This window comes from Cydia amplana, chromosome 13 (assembly GCF_948474715.1).
Source record: "Cydia amplana chromosome 13, ilCydAmpl1.1, whole genome shotgun sequence".
In the NCBI taxonomy this organism is placed as follows: domain Eukaryota; kingdom Metazoa; phylum Arthropoda; class Insecta; order Lepidoptera; family Tortricidae; genus Cydia; species Cydia amplana.
Window position 1 is genome coordinate 14495667 of NC_086081.1, and position 23088 is coordinate 14518754.

The 23088-nt window shown below is 35.4% G+C and overlaps 2 protein-coding genes across 2 annotated transcripts in view; both read left to right on the top strand.

The window, feature by feature from the left end:
* Positions 1–16371, top strand: part of LOC134653598 (fatty acid synthase-like) — a 119127-nt gene extending 102756 nt beyond the window's left edge. Inside the window, exons 37-40 of the mRNA XM_063508996.1 lie at positions 11508–11655; positions 12167–12343; positions 15141–15243; positions 15765–16371. Of these exons, the coding sequence (XP_063365066.1) occupies positions 11508–11655; positions 12167–12343; positions 15141–15243; positions 15765–16336 (1000 nt within the window). The 3' untranslated portion in view covers positions 16337–16371. The remainder of the gene's footprint in view (positions 1–11507; positions 11656–12166; positions 12344–15140; positions 15244–15764) is intronic.
* Positions 321–2359, top strand: LOC134653595 (uncharacterized). The gene is made up of 2 exons (XM_063508992.1): positions 321–455; positions 1811–2359. The coding sequence occupies exons 1-2, from the start codon at positions 342–344 to the stop codon at positions 2141–2143; spliced, it is 447 nt and encodes a 148-aa protein (XP_063365062.1). The 5' UTR covers positions 321–341; the 3' UTR covers positions 2144–2359.
* Positions 16372–23088: the final 6717 nt, after the last annotated feature.

Sequence of the window (23088 nt, forward strand, 5' to 3'; positions counted from 1 at the left end):
AATGATAGTATGGCACACTAACTAGAGGGATTCCGTTGCTCTATAAATTGCATACCTATTTCCGTGACTAGCTCTCCGGCTAATAACTGCCCCTTAGAGAGCAATGCGCGCGAGTTGTAAGCGCGGCGCGACGCGCGCTGCTCTCATCGCGCTCCGCTTGCGCCCCGCTAACAAAACGCGGCAGTCTGACGAAGCCTTTAATGTGATCATCATCATGATGATGATGATGATGATGACGGTTTGGTTAATCGTTGATCCCATCCAAAACATAAATGTAAATGAATGCCAATGATTATACTTTGCTTTTTTTAGATGCCACGAACTACATTTTCTTCAAATTAATGTCTTGCAAGATGTCGCCTACCGTTAAAGTGCCAATCAAAGAAAATGGAAAAAAAAGATTTTACAAACCCAGCATTGTGGAGTCGCAGAATTCATTTATTTTACACGTTACGGTGAGTACATGTATTAAGTCAAGTTATCCAGTATACTAGGATATATTAATCCGGGGCCTGAGCATAATTCTGTGGGCATGGCAAAATGCGAAAGTAGCTCTGTCCGTTTGTATCTGTTATTTTTTCACGTTTGAACTACTGAACTGTTTTTGATGAAATTTGGTATGTACGAAGCTTAAGCTTTTGAGATAGACAGAGTACCTACTTTATTATTCGAAATTTGAATTTTGTTTGAATTTTTTAAAGTTTGTAGTCCATAAAGAGAAAATTAACGAGATATGTGCTTATACAATAGAGGAAAAAAAGTATATAGGTACCGAAGTAAGGAACTTCATATAGTGTTTTCCAATAAGGGCATTTCGATTTTCAAATGTAATAAAACATGATATGTGTAAAATATTAATTACTTTTAAGTTTTATTTGAATGATACGTGCCATTTTTTGTGAAATATGACATCGTTCAAATATCCGCCCCGCCTCGGCTTCTCCTGGTAGCCCATAACTTAAAAGTCCAATATTCAATAACTCTTCCGCACAGATCAGACTGAATTTCAGCGATGGCTTGGGTTATATTGATTTTAAGGGCATACGTGGATTGCGGCTTGTTTGAGTAGATATGCGACTTCAGAAAACCTCAAAAAAAATCAAGGGGGATCAAATGCAAGGATATCCTTAAAATCAGTATAACCCAAGCCATTGCTCAAATTCAGCCAGTTCTGTGCGGCAGAGTAATTGAAAATTGGCCTTTTAGGATATGGGCTGCCAGAAGAAATCAAGGGGGACATTTGAACGATGTCATATTTTACAAAAAACTGCACTTATGGGCCTTTCAAATAAAACTAAGAAGTAATTAATATCTTGCACATAGCCTGTTTTTTTGCATTTTAAAATCGACCCGCCCTTATTGGAAAACATTATATTTTACTGTATGGGTTATGGGTTCAATACATAACAAGTCTTTATTATTGCTTAATTATAGCTGGTCAAACAAATCTTGTCAGTAAAAAAAGGCGCGAAATTCAAATTTTCTATGGGTCGATATCCCTTCGCGCCTACATTTTTCAAATTTGCCGCCTTTTTCTACTGTCAAGATCTGGTTGACCAAGTATAGTCGAATAACCCGCACCGTGTTACTCCTGGTGCAAAGGTGTCCCTAACGCTTGCTACATTACCGTCGGTGCTACCATTTACAGTTTTTTTAAATTAATTATTAAATGAAACTTAAAAAAAAAGCTTGGCCCAAGAACTTTCTTGCGGGCCTGAGGTGGTAGCAAATGTCGACCACACCTATCCGCTATTTTAGCAAACGGTGCACCAAACACCCCGTATAATACGAGTATTTGTGTTTGTTACAGAACCAGAGTGAAATCAAAAATAAACTGGAGCAATACCAGAAAATGCATCTATCCAGAGGAACCACCTTCCAACCGCTGGTGATTGCCGTCGGACCAACGAGCAAGGACTTAAAGGATTTTTACGTAGCGGTTGAGTCAGTTCTCTACAAGGTAGATCAACTGCTAAAAGCTGTCGACGTGTGTTTCAAAGTAATTCACGTAACCAACGTTCAATACCCGCTAGAATGTTTAAGTGTATGGTCATTTATCCAAAAATATTTTTATAACTTGCACAACAAAAAGGACAAGAAAATTTCCTCTGTCTATTGCTTTATATCAGATCTGACTGACTAATTAATTGAGCATCTTTCAAGGACTTAAGAATTTTTGTGTTTTGACTATAGGGATAATAGTTAGTAACAATGTTTATTTGCTTCATGTGTTCGATCGAAACAGCAAACCATCAAGATCTTATTCATCATTACAAAACTAGTCACAATCTCGGTCATAACTCGATTTATCGATGTGCACAATCGAATTGTTTCAGAGCATTTCAAAGTTTGCGTTCCTTTCGTCGTCATATAGTTAATCATAATGTCTCGGACCGGAATATATATTCAGAATTAGCCCCGTCGCTTAATTTTAACACTGATAACATGATCGAAAATTACAATAATTTAGACATAACAGATAATACTCAGGATACATGTAATGTTAATGCATGCTGTAGTAATCTGCAACCCACATCTGAAAGTTTCAGTAAGAAAAATGAAAATGTACGGAAGTCTACTGCAGCATTTGCATTATCGTTGTATAGCAATCCTTATTTAAATCGTAAATGCGCTATGAAAATAATTGACGATGTTTCAGAACTAGTAACTGGTGTTATTGGAACTATGTTGTCTGAACTCTCACCTAATGACGATACACCGAATAAAAACATAGTTGAAGCAATTTCCCATTCTTTCGACGGTTTGGATACTGAAAGTCAAGTAATTAAATATTTTTCTGACCGTAATATTTACACACCCCCAAAAAAATTTACAATTAATGAAAATGTTACTGTAAATACAGGAAATTCTACGGTAATGCTAAGACCTATGTCGGAAACTGGAGCGATAGTACCTTTAAGAGCAGTTTTAAAACAAATATTTGAACTACCCAACTTTCTAAAATGCAGCACTAGTATTCCTGATGTTCAATCTATATCAAATTTTACACAAGGTAATATGTGGAAGCAAAAATTGGTCGGAAAAATGGATGAAAATAGCTTATACATTCCATATTTTCTGTATTTTGATGATTTCGAATGTAATAACCCCCTGGGTAGTCATGCTGGAGTCCATTCTATCGCTGCTACCTATTACACATTTCCAACGTTGTCAGCGGATCATGCTTCACTATTAGAAAATATATTTGTTGCAATGTTGCATAAATCATCTAGCAAAAGTCATGGAAATGCTTCAATTTATTACGAACTTATAAAGGAGTTAAAGAGTTTAGAACAAAATGGCATAGATTTAGAAATCAGTGAAGGTGTTTTTAAAGTATATTTTATACTAGGGATGATCATTGGTGACAATTTGGGACTAAACACCGTTCTTGGATTTGCTAAATCATTTTCTAGTAACTATTATTGTAGAATATGTAAGGCTCATAAAAATATAATGGGAAAACAGTGCAAGCAAGATGACGGTTTAATGCGCAATCGACACAATTATAACACTGATGTCGAAATTAACAATGTAACAATGACAGGAATAAGTGAACGATGTGTATTTAATGATATTAGCACTTTTCATGTTGTTTATAATTTTTGTGTTGACATTATGCATGATATATTTGAAGGTGTTTGCCATTATGATCTGACTCATATTATTGTGTATTTTACAGAAAGCATCACATTGTTCACTTTAAATAACTTGAATAATAGGTTACAATTATTTGACTACGGATCTGGTGAGCTAAATGATAGATGTGGAATAATAAAACATGAACATTTAATGAAAAGCAAATTTAACATGTCTGCATCTGAAATGATGTTATTTGTACACATATTTCCTTTATTGGTGGGAGACTTAATACCTGAAGATGACGAAATATGGCAGTTTTTTATTACACTGCTAGAAATTATTGATATTTTACTTTGTAGGGATATCGATAATAGCACACTGTTGTATTTAGAAGCCTTAATAAGCGAACATCACGAAAGTTATGTCAAACTGTTTCACGACACCTTAAAACCGAAGCACCATTTTATGGTGCATTATCCGCATGTTATAAAGCAAGTAGGACCTTTGAGACTAATATGGTGTATGCGATTCGAAGCCAAACACAAACAATTGAAAAGAACGGCATCTCTTATAACGTCTAGGAAAAACTTGCCATTGACTTTATTAATAAAAGAACAATTGACTCTTGCTCACAGACTTTACACTGGAAAAGGATGTGAAACAAGAATAGAGTTGGGTACTAGGATATCTGAACCACTGAATAATATTCATGATTATCTTAAAGATGTTATTATTTCTGACGATGTAAATTTATCAAATGCTCTTAATTGGGTTTATTATAACGGTATAAAATACGTACCAGGAATAATTCTAATAATTTCTAATCGGACATGCTACAATTTTTTTAAGATAAAATTTATTTGTGTTTCGTCATCAAGTAATAACATCTATTTTCTAACAGAACAAATTGATTGTATAGGATTCAATTATCACTTGCAAGCACACCAGCTGCATCAAAGAGAAACTGGTTTATATAGACTAATTATGCCACAAGATCTTATTTACGCACCAACTTTTTGTCATATTATCTCTAATGGAGACTCTTACTGCAGAATCAAATATATTTAGATACATGATGTCACAGTCTGAACATTGTTTAATATTTGGAGATTTTTAAGCTTAGAATAAATTTAAAAGTGGGAAAATTACTGTCTTGGGTGAGGCTTGAACTCACGGCCTCGGGATCGATACTCCAGCGCTTTGTCATCTGAGCCACTAAGACCTCATCCATAGCCAGCAAATCTTTCCACCATATTACGGGTCAAGGGTAACCTAGCGACATCTTAGGGCTACTTGCACCATACACTAACCCGGGGTTAACCGGTTAAATCTGGAGTTACTATGGTTACCAGTGCAATTTGACAGTGGGTTAACTAACAGTTTAACCGATTAACCCCGGGTTAGTGGAATGATGCAAGTGGGCGTTAAACGGCTACCGGAGTTCCAAGTTACGTTTCTGCTTGTTAAAAATGAAAATTAGTATGGGTAGCACGTCGTAACTGGTGAATTTCCAATATAACTTGGAGCTCGGGTAGCCGTTTAAGAAGTGTAACACTCTTAAGGTAGATGTCGCTAGGGTCCCCTTGACCCGTAATATGGTGGAAAGATTTGCTGGCTATGGATGAGGTCTTGGTGTCTCAGATGGCAGAGCGCTGGAGTATCGATCCAGAGGCCGTGAGTTCAAGTCTCACCCAAGACAATAATTTTTCCACTTATCAAAAAAAGTTTGTCTAAAATGACCTTTTTATTTATTAAGAGTGATCTATGTATTGTAGGTACCTATTTGAATTTTCTTTTTTATAATGCAGGGTCCTTTTTTGAGTTTTAATTTTACTTGATTTTACTTAGTTTGAGAATCATGTACAAATTCTGGATTAAACTTGTCATGCTTAACTGTGCATGAAAATGGCATCTGAAGAAGATGAAGGAGACTTTAATATAAACACTCACTACGCTCAGGATTCTTATTTATTTACACTTCACTATATAAATTTTGTACTTAAGCAGAAACGTCATAAGTTTGAAAGTTATGTCATTATCTGAAAGATAAAATAAGCGAAGCCATTTTAGTTACTTAGATAAATATGGTAGGACTTCCTTAAGTTGAGTTTCGTAGAATTAAATTTCTTGTTTTGTAAACCTCAAAAGACACATAATTTTATTTATATGAGCCTAGAGTGTTCCACTGCTGGGCACAGGCCTCCCTCCTCCTCCATTTCCACGTATCCCGGGTAACGTCCTCGATATGACGTTAAACTGTCGTGCACTTTTAAGTGTATTCTATGGTAATCAGGGCGCATTTTATATTAGTGCGGCCTAGTTTGGTCTACTAATTGGTGCTATGACAGGGTATCAGTTTAGGGTGGCAGCGGATGAACATCTAGTAGGTATGTCAACGGTGGCGCCCACGAGCCGAGTTAGCAGGCTTACTGTCTACTCACCAACACGCACTGGACGAGCGTGGTGAGTTAAACGTCCAAACCCCTCTAACATAAAACGAATGAAACACATAATTATTTTTACTATAAATATCATTCGTCGTATACTCGCATCTCGGGCATAACAAGTTTAATCCAGAATTTGTACCTTCTCAAACTAAGTAAAATCAAGTAAAATTAAAACTCAAAAAAGGACCCTGCATTATAAAAACGAGAATTCGAATAGGTACCTACAATACATTGATCACTCTTAATAAATAATTAGGTAAATACGGGATAATGATGCAAAACTTACCCGCAAAATTATTGATGGTGCTTTTGGATAAACCCCATTCTTCTAGATACTGGAGTCCTAAACTTAGGCTGTCTTCATCTTCTTCAGATTCCATTTTCACGCACAGTTAACCCATTCAGGGCCAGCGACTCAGCGTATGGGTCATGCTCAAACAGTTCCGCAGGGCCAGTGACTCACATGTGAGTCCTGAATAAATTCTGATTAAAACTTAAACGAAACGTAATTTGATGTAGTAACGTAAGTAACATATAAGCTAACAATCATTTCTATAAGGCATATTAGGATAAAAATTATAAACACGTTTTTTTTAATGAAAACAGGGTCTCGAATATTCAAGTTTGGTTTACTATCAGTGCAATATAGTAAATATACTGAAATTCTAGATACATAATGCGATGCAAGCAAACAGAAAAATCTATATTGAAAAAATACAAAAAATATATATATTTCAGAAGTTATTGACAGGGCTCAAGGTATGGGTCACCGTGGCCTGGCGCTACTTGTAAAAACTGCTAATGTTTCCGTAGCAGGCTAAAATAAACTTTGATGGCTGGTTTTAAAGCTAATTTCATGTTGAAGCTATTTGATATCGTACCATTTTACAACTGATTACTGTTTGGATGATGGTAAGCAACAATTTGTAGGAACCAAGCCGTAGTATAATAATATTTTGTTTTGTATGAGGGGTAAGGCAACGAGGATTTTTTCCCACTGTACTTTTATGTCATAATATTTGGTGATCGTTGTATTGTATCTTAGGCAATTACCTACTAACAATGATGTTAAAGTTAATTTAACTAACTAATATGTATTGTATAACAAATAGTTTGTGACAAATATTTACAAGTTTTTTTCAAACATCGTGGTTTCTACGGCAGATTAGAAAGTAAGTACTATAATACATTTTAAGTTCTCTATTGCTACTAATATAATGGCGTTTACCAAAACAAAGATAATGACCGACCAGGTGTAAGCTTATCGGACACACTTGGACAATAAACAAGGAATCCATCCGAATTTAAATGTCATACTTATATGAAATTATGACGTTTAAATTAACACTTGCATAGGCTGGGCTATAAAATTTGCTACCAACTTAGCTTGGTCAGACATTAAATGCTTGTAGAAAGTAAAAATATTCACTCCTACAAACTGCAATAATTAGTTTCTTTTTTGATAGGCACAGAAAATCGGTGGTTAGTAAAAATGTTGCATAATGCTGTCCAACTGGCCGGCTTCATGAGCGGCGATTTATTTACCGTTCGCGCCAGGCTCGAGACCCATAAGCTGAGTCATGCGTTTTAGCTAAAAACGATTTGTATGGTGGCCTGGCGTATTGTGTACGCTCGGCGGTTCGTGGCCATGAATGGGTTAAGCATGACAAGTTTAATCCAGAATTTGTACATGATCTCAAACTAAGTAAAATCAAGTAAAATTAAATTTAAAAAAAGGACCCTGCATTATAAAAAAGAAAATTCAAATAGGTACCTACAATACATAGATCAATCTTAATAATTAAAAAGGTAATTTTAGACAAACTTTTTTTTTGATAAGTGGAAAAATTACTGTCTAGGGTGAGACTTGAACTCATGGCCTCTGGATCGATACTCCAGCGCTCTGCTATCTGAGCCACCAAGACCTCATCCATAGCCAGCAAATCTTTCCACCATATTACGGGTCAAGGGGACCATAGCGACATCTACCTTAAGAGTGTTAAGTGTAACACTGAATGGTGCAAGTAGCCCTAAGAAGTGTCTTAGGGCTACTTGCACCATTCACTAACCCGGGGTTAACCGGTTAAATCTGGAGTTACTATGGTTACCAGTGCAATTTGACAGTGGGTTAACAGTTTAACCGATTAACCCCGGGTTAGTGGAATGGTGCAAGTGGGCGTTAAACGGCTACCGGAGTTCCAAGTTACGTTTCTGTTTGTTAAAAATGAAAATTAGTATGGGTAGCACGTCGTAACTGGTGAATTTCCAATGTAACTTGGAACTCAGGTAGCCGTTTAAGAAGTGTAACACTCTTAAGGTAGATGTCGCTAGGGTCGCCTTGACCCGTAATATGGTGGAAAGATTTGCTGGCTATGGATGAGGTCTTGGTGGCTCAGATGGCAGAGCGCTGGGGTATCGATCCAGAGGCCGTGAGTTCAAGTCTCACCCAAGACAGTAATTTTAAATCCACCCTGTATACTCGTCTTTCATAATAGACGCAAAGAATACGTACCAAAGAGATGCCTTGTGGGTTAGGCCCCCGTTAAATGCAATGGGCTCAACTGAACCCGGTTCCCCATACAAACATAGTTTGGTTCTCTTTTTAAACGCTCTAGGTCGGAATATACTTCTAGCTAGAAATTATAACAGAGAAAAAATAGAACGAGCATAAATTTCAAGCAACAGAAGCTAACTTACGACCTAGATGTAGCAGATCCCATTGTGTTAACAAAGTTGCCGTTTTCAAATGAGAACCAAACTACGTTTGTATGGGTAACCTGGTTCAGTCGAGCATACGGGGCTAGTACCAGTAGGTACTAGGCTCACGCGCTGTAGTCTCCCTGTATACAAACCCATTATTGTAATGAATAGCCCAATTCTTTGTTCTTGAGTGTTATGTTATGTACATTATACATATTTTTGAAGTATATATTTTTGTTTCCGATTTCAACGTCTCGAATACGTTATGTTTGCATGTAGTGTTTCGTCTTAATTAGAAGAGATTAATAATTGAAGCCAAATTATTATTATCATGACTATGCGTATAACCCAAATTTTTGTAATGCCATGAGAATAAAATAAATATTTTTTTAATTCCCCAATATTTTGTTGTTTATTTTCTCCTTCACCCTGTTATTTCAGATGTGATAGACCTTGTCATATGTCGTTGTGTATATGCAACTGTGCATAATTTTATGAAACGAGCCGAAGGCCGAATGCCTATTTTAAGGTTACACGATTGTTTCAAAGCCAAGTTATGCACAGTTACACGAGTTACAAATTAAATAACTTTGCTATACATCTAGGACCTAGATACATAGATTCTAGTTATACATATAATGTTATTGTGTGCCAATTTACTCTGTATACTATTATAAATCTAACTAAGTGGCTTTTGTTATTTTTTTGGTATATTGTACATTGTGGTGAACTGGATTACGTAGCTTTTTTATTCGCTTTGATACCATTTTAGGTTTAAATTTTAATGATAAGTTTTGTTTCTATTTATGCAATTGCTTCATAATTATTGGTTGTAAAACGATTGTGATCTTAATTATTTTATGCCAATATTAATTTAGTAAGAAATACTAAATTATTATACAAATCAAAATGCATTACAGATCCAATAACCGTCCCATTACTTGACCCCATGCCATAAAACCACTATATATTATAATTTATATATTATGGCATGGAGTCATGTAATGGGACGGTTATTGGATCTGTAATGCATTTTAATTTGTATAGTATACTAATATAATTTAGTATTTCTTACTAAATTAATATTGGCATAATATACGAAATATAGTAGTTGATGTAACTAAATCATGTTTCGTAATTTGTACGCAAGTAAACTATTAAAATCCACAAAAGCCGTTTAGTAGAATTTATTACAGATATTTTGTAAATTGCACCTAAGTAAAGTAGTAAAAATTACAAAGTTAGTTTAGTAAATCGTACAAAATCAGTTGCAGTAACTATACGAAAGCGCTTTAGTAGAATTGACTCATAGACCAGGTAAAATATACAAAGTTGGGTAGTATATTTTACTAGAGTTGTTTAGTAGAATTAAGCTAAGTAAGTTTCGTAAACTATACATTCCTTAATTTAGTGATATCTACGAAACTTCAGTGAGTCATATATACGAAAGAAACTTAGTAATTATTACAAAAGTATATTACTTGATTCCACTAAAGAAGTTTTATGATATCTACGAAACTTCAGTGAGTCATATATACGAAAGAAACTTAGTAATTATTACAAAAGCATATTACTTGATTCCATTAAAGAAGTTTAGTGATATCTACGAAAGTTCAGTACGCCATACATAATAAAGAAACTTAGTAATTATTACAAAAGTATATTACTTGAATCCACTAAAGAAGTTTAGTGATATCTACGAACGTTCAGTACGCCATAAATAATAAAGAAATTTAGTAACTATTACATAAGTGTATTACTTAATTCCACTAAAGAAGTTTAGTGATATCTATCAAAGTTTAGTGGTCATACGTACTACAGAAATTAGTAATAATTACGAAAGCAAATTAATTGATTCCACGCAAGAAGTTTAGTGATATCTATCAAAGTTTAGTGGTCATACGTACACAAGAAATTAGTAATAATTACGAAAGCAAATTAATTGATTCCACGCAAGACGTTTAGTGGTATCTATCAAAGTTATGTACGTCATACATATTAAAGAAATGTATTAATTATTACGAAAGTAAATTCGTACACGCTACGACAGTAATTTAGTGAAGCGTACAAAAACTTTTGCAGAATTACGAAATCAATTTTGTTAAAAGTACAATACAAAATCCGTAAAATTTACTAATTATATATTGTCAAACGTACTAAATTACTAAACTAGTTTTGTAAAAAGTTCTTTACTAAAGTAGTTTTGTAAATTCGATTTAATAAAGTAGTTTTGTAAATTCAATTTACTAAAGTAGTTTTGTAAAAAGTCAACCAAAGTATGTTTGGTAAATTCAACAATATTTGTGCATAGGTCCCAATTCAACCCATAAATTTCGTAAAAATTTCGTAAAATCAACGAAACTATTTTTTCAGTGTACTGTTACTGACAAGCACGCCACGCATGGAATGACGTCACTGATACACACGTGGCCTGTTCCGGAGTGCCCCCAACGCACACACTAGCACGCGTGGCAAAGCCCCACTGCAACCCACGTTTTCCACGCTACGGACGAATGCCATATATGGGGATTTCTGATAACTGCACAGCGTTCACACTTGCACAGAGTGAACGTTACTCAGCAGTGGAAAGTAGGCGCGAGGCGCGTCCTGCCCTACTGCGTCGCACACTCCCAACCAGATTTTTCATTTGTTTTAGTTTTAAGACGCTTCATACTTTCATGTCTCTTATATATTAAAAAAATCTTATCTTAACGTGATTGATGATAGTCTTTAATCACAATTATTTACGCTTGATATTTAACAATTATATAATTTCAGTATCAAAACGTTAGGCAACAACCTGAACATGTACAGAACGAACTTTGACAGTGGTTTGGGCGCTTTCTACACGTTCATTGATGGGGATGAATGTATGGCAACTGAGCCTATGGTCAATATGCCCACTAAAGTAGCTAACGCAGCAGAGGTGAGCTGAAATAGGAATAATACCTAAATTAAAGTAAAAAAAATTAAACCTGAATGACAGTCTATATTCAGTTTCATTTAAAAATTATAATTAAATGTAAATTCTTATAATTTTGGGTTAGGCAAAGTTGTACTGTAATTTATTTCATGAAATAAATAATCGAATCTAATCTATACTAAACATTTTGATTATGTCCCGTAGGTTAAGCACGATTGCGGCGGGACAATATCTCGCGGGTGAAATAGGCTAACCGTCTCTATCTAATTAATGCAATTAGAAAATTAAAACCGGGCAGACTATCTCGCGCGAGAGATGCTGTCGCGCCGCACTCGTGCTAAATCCTAGAGGAATGGAAACTTTGTCTTAGCAAATGAAATGGTAAATTAACAGAAAAATATATAATGAACATACAAATACTTGTAAATCAATTTAATCAATCAGACACTGCTATTAATACGAGAAAGTTTAAGTAACGTAACTACGAAATCGTTAACCAAATTCAAAATTGTAGAAAGAGGAAGAGTTAGATCCAAAGGCTACATATCTGATGATGATACCTGGCTTCGAAGGCCACCACGAGATGCTGCTGCCAATATGCCAAAGACTGAAGATGCAGGTTCAGGTTCTGCAACTGGGCCCAGATCTAACTAACGATAATGTGCAACAGATGGCGCTGAATATAATGAAGGTAAGTGTGTTGAGAGGCAAAATAGAAAACAACAAAGATAAACAATACTAGTGAAGTAAAAAGTCTAAAGCTGATAGAGAGCTTCTTATTTCAAAACGTCTTAATTGTGCCAACGTTTTGCCATCCGTTAGGGAGCCTGGCTTATGCTCCGCCACCGAGTTCTAACTAGTTTTTACAAAAGTATCTACCGAGTTACCTTGTTAAAATTTTCCCGGAAACCGTCACGATGTTTTTGTTCACCGGAAAGCGACTAGTAGGTTACCTACCTGAACATCAAATGATGCCTCAAACTCATGATATCTGGTTTCCTGGGTATCGCTTAACGTTGTTCTAAACGAAGGTGTGAGATCCATAGTAGCAATAAATTAATTAAAAATTAAAAAACACGACTGCAGTTTAAAAGCGAACTGAAAAGCTAAAAATAATTTTTAGTTATGTTAGTTACTCAACTTAATGAATGTAAAATATAATATATAAGTGTTCTGTCAGGGTCGTAAACAGCAAACGGAAAAGCTTAGGCTCATTTAGGATCGTGACTGTACCTGTATATTTTATTTCGATGCAGTCGGGGACCTTGATATATTGAATTTTTCCCATTCACAGGTCCCCGACTGCATCGAAATAAAATATACAGGTAGAGTCACAATCCTAAATGAGCCTCAGCTTTTTCGTTTGCTGTTTACGACCCTGACAGAACACTTATATATTATATTTTACATTCATTAAGTTGAGTAACTAACATAACTAAAAATTATTTTTAGCTTTTCAGTTCGCTTTTAAACTGCAGTCGTGTTTTTTAATTTTTAATTAATTTATTTTATTTTATACATTTTAGTGACCATACAAACCATTCACATTTTTTATATGATTTAAGGCACTTAAGTTGCTTCAAGGAGCTTTCATCATGTTGATATTTGATATGTTAGCATAAAACGTGCTTAAAAACCTAAATAGGCCGGACTCAAAAACCAGACGTATTGAAAAGTGCTATGGCTTAATATCTCTGCAACTACATAATTATTTCCCATTAGTTGGCTTTCGGCCTTCGCAATTAAGATACTTAGGGAAGCTGCAGAAAGCAGCATGCACCTATCTTACGTTCCGGGCCTTCGGCCCTACGCGAAGCTCGGCCTTCGGCCTTTGCAATTAAGAATCTTGGGGAAGCTACAGAAAGCGCGCACCTTTCTTACGCTCTGCGCCTTCGGCCCTACGCGAAGGTCGGCCTTCGGCCTTCGCAATTAAGAAACTTGGAAAAGCTGCAGAAAGCGTGCACCTTCCTTACGCTCCGGGCCTTCGGCTCTGCGCGAAGCTCGGCCTTCGGCCTTCGCAATTAAGATACTTCGAGCTGCAGAAAGCGTGCACCTTTCTTAAGCTCCGGGCCTTCGGCCCTACGCGAAGCTCGGCCTTCGGCCTTCGCAATTGAGATTCTTGGGGAAGCTACAGAAAGCGTGCACCTTTCTTACGCTCTGGGCCTTCGGCCCTACGCGAAGGTCGGCCTTCGGCCTTCGCAATTAAGAAACTTGGAAAAGCTGCAGAAAGCGTGCACCTTTCTCAAATAATTTGTACATTTCGATCACATCTTAGATTAATTCTTCTAATTCTATAAAAATGGGTATGCTGGTAAAGTACATGAAGCTGAACAATTTCCACCATATTTCCCAAAATGTCCAAGAAAGTTTGTATGAAACATTCCTTTTTGTTACCAAATGTGTAAGGAAATCTGGTAACAAAAAAGGATGTTTCATACAAACTTTCTTGGACATTTTGGGAAATATGGTGGAAATTGTTCAGCTTCATGTACTTTACCATACCAGCATACCAATTTTTATAGAAATCTAAGATGTGATCGAATTGTACAATTTTTTTGAGAAATGCTCACCTAGTCAATCGTTCAAACCGTTGCTTTCGTATTTGACACTTTCGCAATTGAAAATAACGTAAGCGCCACGTATGACGTTGTCGTATATAGCTGCAAAAAGAAATGTCATTAGCGCGATGTAGAACATTTAGTATTTTCTCTCCAACGATACAATTAAACATATAACTTATATATATTCGTATGATCGCCTTAAAAAATCCTTTCTTCTAATATCCCATTCAATAGATTTAGACAATTCATTTATCTTTGCGTTATACTTACATTTTGTAAAATATTGTCCTACCAAATGAATAGTTTAAACCATATTTTGTGTACAGTTTTAGAATCGTCTTTCAAAATCCTTTATTTTAATACCCAACTCGATAGGTTTATAAGTTTTATTTTTGTTTCGGTTGCACAATTTGCAGTGCATAATCCGCCATATTGGTTTTGTGATGACGTCACATAGCCTATGTTACTCGGGATGACGTAAGGATTCCAATGACATCTCAAACACCTAAATCGGTTCAGGCACTTAGCTGTTACGGTGTAATAAAGAAACTTACATACCCACATACAAACATGAACCCTGAAAACAATACACTCTTTTTTTGGGGCAGTCGTGTAAAAAGCAGACAGAATTACTGCCCAGTGTACTTTAAGTCGAAACCTGACGGCAAGTTTTTTATCTAATAATATTTTAATATCAAATAAAACTTTCTGTATAAAAATATAAAAAACATGCAGATATTTATGCTCTAAAGATTTCCATTGAAAAAGGTGGAATCAGTAAAATTTCTTCAAACCAAAAAGTTTTCCATGCAAATATTTTCCTTTCATGTTGACTGTAGTTCAAATGCCCGCAGCGATTCTGCTTTGATTAACAAATTGGAAATATTTAAGTTTCTTTGTTCTTAATTGTTATTTTAATATTCCCAGTTTATGAAAAACCGATTCGAGCTCAAGTCGAAGTTCTACCTGTTCGGTTATTCGTTCGGCGTGAACGTAGCTTTGGAATTAGCGGCGTTAATTGAAAAAGAAGGTAAGAATCTTATTTTAAGTTGTTTTCAGAACTAATGCAGTAGCGGATATTTGTGACAGTAGCAATGTAGGTGTATTTTCTTATTTATAAATGTATGTATGCGTAGGCGTAACATTAATATTAAAAACAATAAAAGAGATAAATTGCTACCTGCTTTTAACTTAACGCATTCACTTTTAGCCTATAATATTTACTTTGTTAGCCGATATCGACTGTGTTAAGGACCGACTATGAATATTGGAACTTTACGCATCGTATACGCAGTGACGTGTCTTCTGTGTTGCGTTTCTGTCATATGTTTTGCTGCCAGTACGTTTACATTTTCACATATAACTGTAGCGTCTGGATGGCCAAATTAAAGATAACTTAATTTCTTTTTACTCTTATAGATGTATAAATAAGATCGAGATAAATTTGACGTCACTCAACGTGCTCGCCTACATTTTAGCATGTTGAAAACTCATATCATGTTAAGCCACACCACCACTGCCGATGTATACTAACATCATACATTTTTTCAGGTTACGTAGGTGTAGTATACTGCTTAGACAGCAGCCCGGACGCATTAAGATCACAGCTCAACGCCTACCTCGGCAACTTATCCGACACCAAACTACAGGACACCATCATCCAACACATGTACCGGCTCATGGCAGGCAGAGAAGAAGAAGATCTCATAAAAGATTTGGCAACAGCAGATTCCTGGTCGGAAAAGATCGATCTATGCTTGAAGAAGCTTAGAGGCCTAGTCCACTACTCTAATCAATACACACGCTCAGTCCTCGAGTCAGCATATAACAGAATTCTAACAGCTAGAACTTATGAACCGAGCTTCAAATTGGAATCAGAAATCATCCTCATGAAGGCGGTACCACATCCAAAATGCCAAAAACTACCTGATGATTACAATTTGTCGAAATATACTAAGCAGCCGGTCAAGATATTCCATCTAGCGTCAGACCACGCGTTGGCACCGCATGACAGCAGAGTAGCTAATATAATTAACAAGCTTTTTGAACCGAAATTGATTGAGGAATTCAAGAGCAAGAACCTCTGTGAGACGTATTTGACGGAGTTATTCAAAGTGTTTTAATTTTATTTATGTTCGGCCACTTATGTAAGGTAGTATTAGATCGCTTCTTAGCGATAAGACCGCCTGTTTAATTTTCTGTGTATTTTTAACTGTATGGTGCACAATAAAGAATATTTATTATTATTATTAAATTTGTGAGTTTTAAAAATGTGTTTGACTTATTTAATATAACCTATATCTTACATATTGATCGAAATCTTACTTAGTTTATAAATTTAAATATGAAATAGGTAAACGTATAACATAAAAAATGTGAAAAAAAATTAAGAACATAACTAGGTAGGTAACTATTTCTTTTTTCAAAAAGGTGCCTAAAGAGAAAATATAAAGTAAAACGTGTCAACTAACAATTTCAACATTGGCATAGTCTTTAATATTAGACCCATTTTAGAGAACGATCACTGGTAGACTTTTATTTGCTATAAGGCAATTAAGGCTTGAGCCTACAAATGGTTTTAGGCTGACCATTCTATTTTTTTATAAAATATTTTTGGGTCTCTGTATTGTTCTCCAAAATGTTTAAAGTCATAATTTATTGTTTGACCGCATTTTCGCTAGTCATAATTCATTTGGTTCAGAAACGAGTCACTCCTCAGGATTGCCATAAATTAAACCTAACGTATATATAGGAGAGCCTTACAAAAATCCTGAAAAGATAACGGTTTCAGTTTTATGATTAATGATAATATGACAACCAATACATATGACTTTAAACTTTATGGGAAACAAAGGGACTCCCAATATTTTTATAATGTTAAGATAGATTATTAATAACCAGCATCTGCCCACGACTTGATCCGTGCAGAAATTGGTAATCTTAATAATGTTTTGGATGTATGGAAATGATCACATGATTATCGTTTGCATCGGTCATTCCGATATATTTTTTACTTCTCGATGGGCGTTTGTCGGTAAAATATTGTTATCTTGGCTCACTTACTATACGCCTTACTTTCGACTAAATTGACTATTTTCCCGTGCCAAAAATGTAATTTCCACTCAAAATCAGGTCACAATCCCAAACCTCAATCGTAAAGCTTTCCAGAAGTAAGTGCAACTGCACTTAGCCCCCTCCAGTTTTTAACGGGCGCCCTAGTTACATGTCCAATTCCTAAATCAGCCTGAGTGTATGTATGTATGTGTGTGCGAAGCTCCCGAACCATTTACCTAATCCAGTGATAGACGGCCGCACCACCGTTTTATTTTCTGTTCGACTGAAAATTTAAATGTGATCCTATTTTCGGCGGACTGCTGTATACAGGCTAAAGGTATGTTTCAAAGAAGAAAATTAATGTTTTTAAGCGTAGCACAAATGTAACTGATTAGGTAGGGTACGTTTCTGGCAATTTGAACTTGATAGCTTATGATTTTGTTGGTACCTATCTACTTTGTCCCCTTAAGTAATTTGAGTGACGATCGCATTTGTAATTACATTGGTGCAAAATGAAGCATTGAAGTTAGTGCCTATAATGATGAATCTTGTAGGTAATAAACTATCATCATTGTGTTATAATTATAATATTGACAAATCTAAAATGTATTTACTATTCTGTAAATAAGGCATAGGATCATTGTTATCAGCTATCATTTTATGTAAATGCCTAATTGCTTTAAACAATGTCTTGCGCAACTTGAGAACAGTTGACAAACTGAGTTTAATGTGACATATTTACCCAAATCCCAGCTTCCAAACAAGGAAGTAGAAACAAAGAACAAAGAAAGGGATATAATAGAATATGTCCAAAGTTGAACTTTGTAAATGGAGTGGAGACGGAGACAACCTTTAAATTGTCGAGATAAGTGACTGAAGTTCGCTGGACGATAACGGATCGTGCAGTTGAGAAAGGTAAATTAAGAGCTGCGTAAGAGGGTAGCGTCCCTGTGGCAACGCGTGCGGGGCAGCACCAACACACTCCTGAAGGTGATTGCGGAAAGGGTCGATAGCCCTCTTATAACTCACTGGATCTCAATACATGTAAGATCCAATGAGCATTATATATTTTACTAACATCAACGTTTATTTTTATAGTTTATGGTTTTAGTTTTATTTTATTTTTCTTTTCTTTTCTTTGTTACCTACTAATATAGTTTTGTAGACAAAAATATGGATACCTGGTGTCTGAAATAAATATTTTCATTTCATTTCATTTTTCATTTCATTTTCATTTCAAATTGAACTTGTATGTTTTTGGCTTTCGATACTATACTACCCGTTGTACTACTAAAATGTTTATCTACACACATGTCATTAGTGCTCTATAGTGCGTTCAGAAACCGTAGGAAATGGTCAGCTTTATTACAACCAATTTTACTATTAGAACTTTCTTATCTGTACTGTAATGTTATAACCAGTGTTATAACGTTATAAATTTTTTGTATCGTTATGAGTTTAAATTTGGAACAGCAGTCAAAACTCAAGTGGGTCTCTATTCTAGTATCCATAGATATTAAAATAGTTATAGATACGAAACTTCAATTTAGTATGTTTTTTAATATAAACCGCACAATATTTGATCTCGAGTGATAGTGACTGTACATAATTAGGCATTAAAACACGTGTGATCCTATTAAAAAACTCACTGACGTTCGTTTCTTAAACTCACACTCGTATTTTTATGCCTCTCATTATGTAGCAGTCACATAAACTACTACTAATTGATCAACTTTGCGTACCTAATTAAAAAATATGTTGATAGATGGATAATATTGTATTTTCAATCTAACGCTCCGCGAAAAGTTTTGTACGGAGCACTAAAAAAGTATGGAAACTGAACTTGTGGCACGCCGATAATACATTCTACTCAAGTCAATTGGAGGATAAAGTCAATAGGGACTTAGAAGTTCTGTTACAAAAAAAAAACCTGGCCAAGTGAGAGTCGGACTCGCGTTCCAAGGGTTCCGTACATTAAGTCCGACTCACACTTGACTGCACATTTCAAATAGGTTTTACCCTCATCTATAAGTAAAGAACTATTTTGTGTTTTATTTTTATTTTAGACCTAGTAGTTTCGGAGATAATGGGACAGAATGGAAAAGGGGAGAATGGTCGGACAGACAGACAGACGCACGAGTGATCCTATAAGGGTGACCCCCAAAAATACAGAGAAAAGTGAAATTTGCGCTTTCAAAAAATACATCCAAATAAAACTGAATGATAGCCGACATAGACGAAAGCCTACATGGCTATCTACCTAAATAGCAATTTGGGCGCTCCACCTACACACCAGAACGGACGGAGATGTGACTGATTTGCGCTTTTGTAAGGCACATAACACATTTTACACCCTCATTTATATATCTATTAACATCTAAAAAGTTAAACTGGTTATCAAAAACATGTTTTACTTTATTTCATTCGAAAGCACCCAATCAAATATCTTATTTCGATTCTACTTAGAACGATTCGCGTGATTGCAGTTCATTCTCAAAGCAATTACGATTTGAATAGAACTAAAGATGTCTTCCAATTCAAGACGCCTGAGCAACAAAACTGATTCAAATTTGGCCTATTAATACTGCAGAAGTGACAAGCGCAGAGTTCTGCTATAAATTGCAACGGAGCTACTAAATTTTGGAGTGAGCAGTAGCGTTGGTGAAAGATCAGAGACTTTTGAATATTTACGACTCTAGAACATGATCTCAACTTAATTTTTATAACTCTAATAATTATGTTTATACTTGAGTACTATTAAACTTACTAGGAATTAATGAAGTTATCTAGTCACATACAACAGCTCATACATATGCTTTGTTTTCAAATGAAAATCATGGTTGTGAATAGGGTACCTACATTAGTTGTAATTGCACTACATTTGAAGTTCCTTTTATTGCATATTGACCCACAAAACACAAGAAGCGATTTTAGTTGTTGCTTTGTGGTATATTCTGCCCCACTACTTGCAATGAACATAATATTAGATAGGTTAATCAAAAAATATATGGTATGGTATGGTATGATCTCGCCAAAAACTTAAAGTTCAAACTGGCTTTCCAACCTAGATCGTATATATCAGAGAACGTTCTAGTTATTTATACTTTTTCATAAGGCTTGCTGTGGCTACACTTTCTAAGGAAATTACAAGTAAAATGGTTTCTCCAATAAAGTCATTACTAACTCCATCGTGTCCGCAGTTGGGTACAAAATGTACTATAGCCGAGACAAATTGACAGCGGGAGTCCCGGCGGTGCCGGACAATTATTGCGTCCAATATGCAACTATCGGCAAAGCCCCCCCCCCCTCCCTCAAAACTACGACGTTTCAGACTGTTCGAATACTATATCAGAGAACGATCTTTGTATGGAGGCTAGTTTTACTTCAGAACAGATTCAAAACGTTTTGAATTTGCAATTAGGTACCTACCTAATAATAATACCTTTGTACTTCTTACTAATTGTATGTTATTTTTAATATGTATTTTTGTACAATAAAGAGTTTACTACTACTACTACTACTACTACTAATAATTAACAAAAATAATTGTCAAAAAATGATCGTTATTTTGACCAAAATGTAACTTTAATAAAAATAAGCTAAAATTAGACCTAAAATCAAATTAAAACTGACAAAAATAAATTAAACTATGAACTAAACTAAAACTACCTAAAAAGTAAAAGCCTACAAATAGAAGATTGGCTCCAGATCCTACTCTAAATCTGTTAGGTATGGATTTGATATTGAGATGAAACTATTACGATCACTCGCGCTTATTGGTGCGCGCGAAATGCCCTGGGAATCATGACATATTTAATCATGCATCTTGGTCTTACTCAAAATCATCTTAGTCGTGTCGTTACATAAAAATATCAAAATCAAGACCTTACTCCCACGCAATTTAATCGTGAATTATTGATCCATGAATGTTTCATTCAGTAGAACCGCAGCCTCATAAAACAAATATCCATTGTTTTAAAAAGCCCAAATTCAGCGAAGCAAATCAAAATTATGCAAATTTAATGAAAACGTTTGATTGATTGGGCGTATTCAAATTGTTTGAATGTATAATTAAAAACGCTCGTCAGTCGCGCTAGAATTAGAGTATAGAATTCTACTTAAATAATATATAAATTAAGTATATATTGTTATACCGGCTGATCGTGAAAAGGTGTTCAAAATCCAAAAGCGCGCCGTTCGAATAATTGCTAACAAACCGCACGATCATCCCGCTCGGGGCCTATTCAAAGAGCTCAAAATACTCACCCTACCTAGTGTATTCATTCTCGAAGCCTGCCTGCACGTCCGGTACAACCTCGGGTCGTACCAGACTCGCGCGCAGCACCATGCCCCCGGCAGGAGCACGCGCGGCCAGCACCTTCTAGTCGTGCCGTCGCGAAGGCTAGCTAAGGTTCGAGGAACACTCGGTGTACTGGGGCCTAAAATGTACAACTGTCTTCCAGCTGACATACTAAACGCGCCCAGCGATGCAGTTTTTAAAAACAAGGCTAAGAATCTGTTACTAGATAAGGCTTGTTACACAATTGACGAATACTTTGAAATGATATCATTGGCCCACTCATAAATATTGTAATACTTAGTCAATGTTAAACTGGCAATCACTGTGCAAATATCTTAAAATTAAACTTAAACTAATAACTAACTGTGTGTTAAAAAGATATATGAATTAAAAATGTGACATGTCTAGTTATAATATATTTTTATGCCTGACATGTAAAATTCTGTTATACTTTTACCAATAAAATTCTGATTCTGATTCTGATTCTTACCTTTTAAATAATTATTGTAATCGTAAGAAAACGAATGGTCTGCTTTTATGTCGGATTCGGTAGTTTGCCGTGGAACCTATCAAATTATGCCACTATCTGGAGGTCTCAAATTACGCTAACTTACTAGAATTAGACTATCTCTAGGATAGGAACACACTGCCATCTTTACTGTCCATAAACAGGTTAAGACAAAGTAAGCTAGTTAAACTTTTGAAGTGTTCACGTCAGCAGAATCACTTCGGTTTAGTGTTCACTCAATTCCTGAGGCCAATTTGCAAAAGGTAGTAAATCTCTTCAAGGTTCCGTTACATTTAAACCTTTTGAATCAAACAGCTTAGATTTAGGAGGACCGTTTGGCTTCTCATCATTGGGTTTAAAGTTATTGTTAGGAGATTTATACTTTAAACGGAGGATTTATAGTGATATAAGGTTTTTGACTTAGGTTGGCAAAATAAACGCATACTTCATTCGAAAGAATTTTATTCGGCCAGCGTCAATAATATTTTAAACTACAAAGCGCAGAATAATCTCTGACTAAAATATTATGTTTGATGATAAATAAAAAACATTTTATACTGATCAATTTACTAAAAAGCTCTAAAAGCTTGTCGACTGATGTGAATTGTCGATTGCGGTTTAAACTGATAAATATGCATGTGATATTAAATGATATGCGCATACTGCTACTGGATTTGCGTCATTTTGCAATACAATATTGTACGGATATGATGATCTGAGTTGTCTTTATGATTGTTCGATAATGGCAGTGTCTCTGTCAGTGGCGCAATATTAAAAAGTAACGTCTGCATTATCACTAGACCATAAAATCTAGTGAGTCCGTGAGTCACTGACAGATAGACAGAAAAAACCGAAATCAAAATGTTTGATGAAAATAATTTGATCTTGTTCCTAAAGTTAAAACCTAGCGTCATTTATCAGGGACCTTCCCTAGCTAAAACTTCTCAAAACTTTTGCAGTGTGCTTATTTAAGCAAATCAAGACGTTTGCAGTCAGATATCAAATTCTTACCA

Excerpts from the sequence above, each read along its gene's own strand:
- LOC134653595 (XM_063508992.1), top strand. The coding sequence starts at position 342 with ATGTCTTGCAAGATGTCGCCTACCGTTAAAGTGCCAATCAAAGAAAAT. Across the intron at positions 456-1,810 it reads CATTTATTTTACACGTTACG|AACCAGAGTGAAATCAAAAA; the intron begins GTGAGTACATGT and ends TGTTTGTTACAG.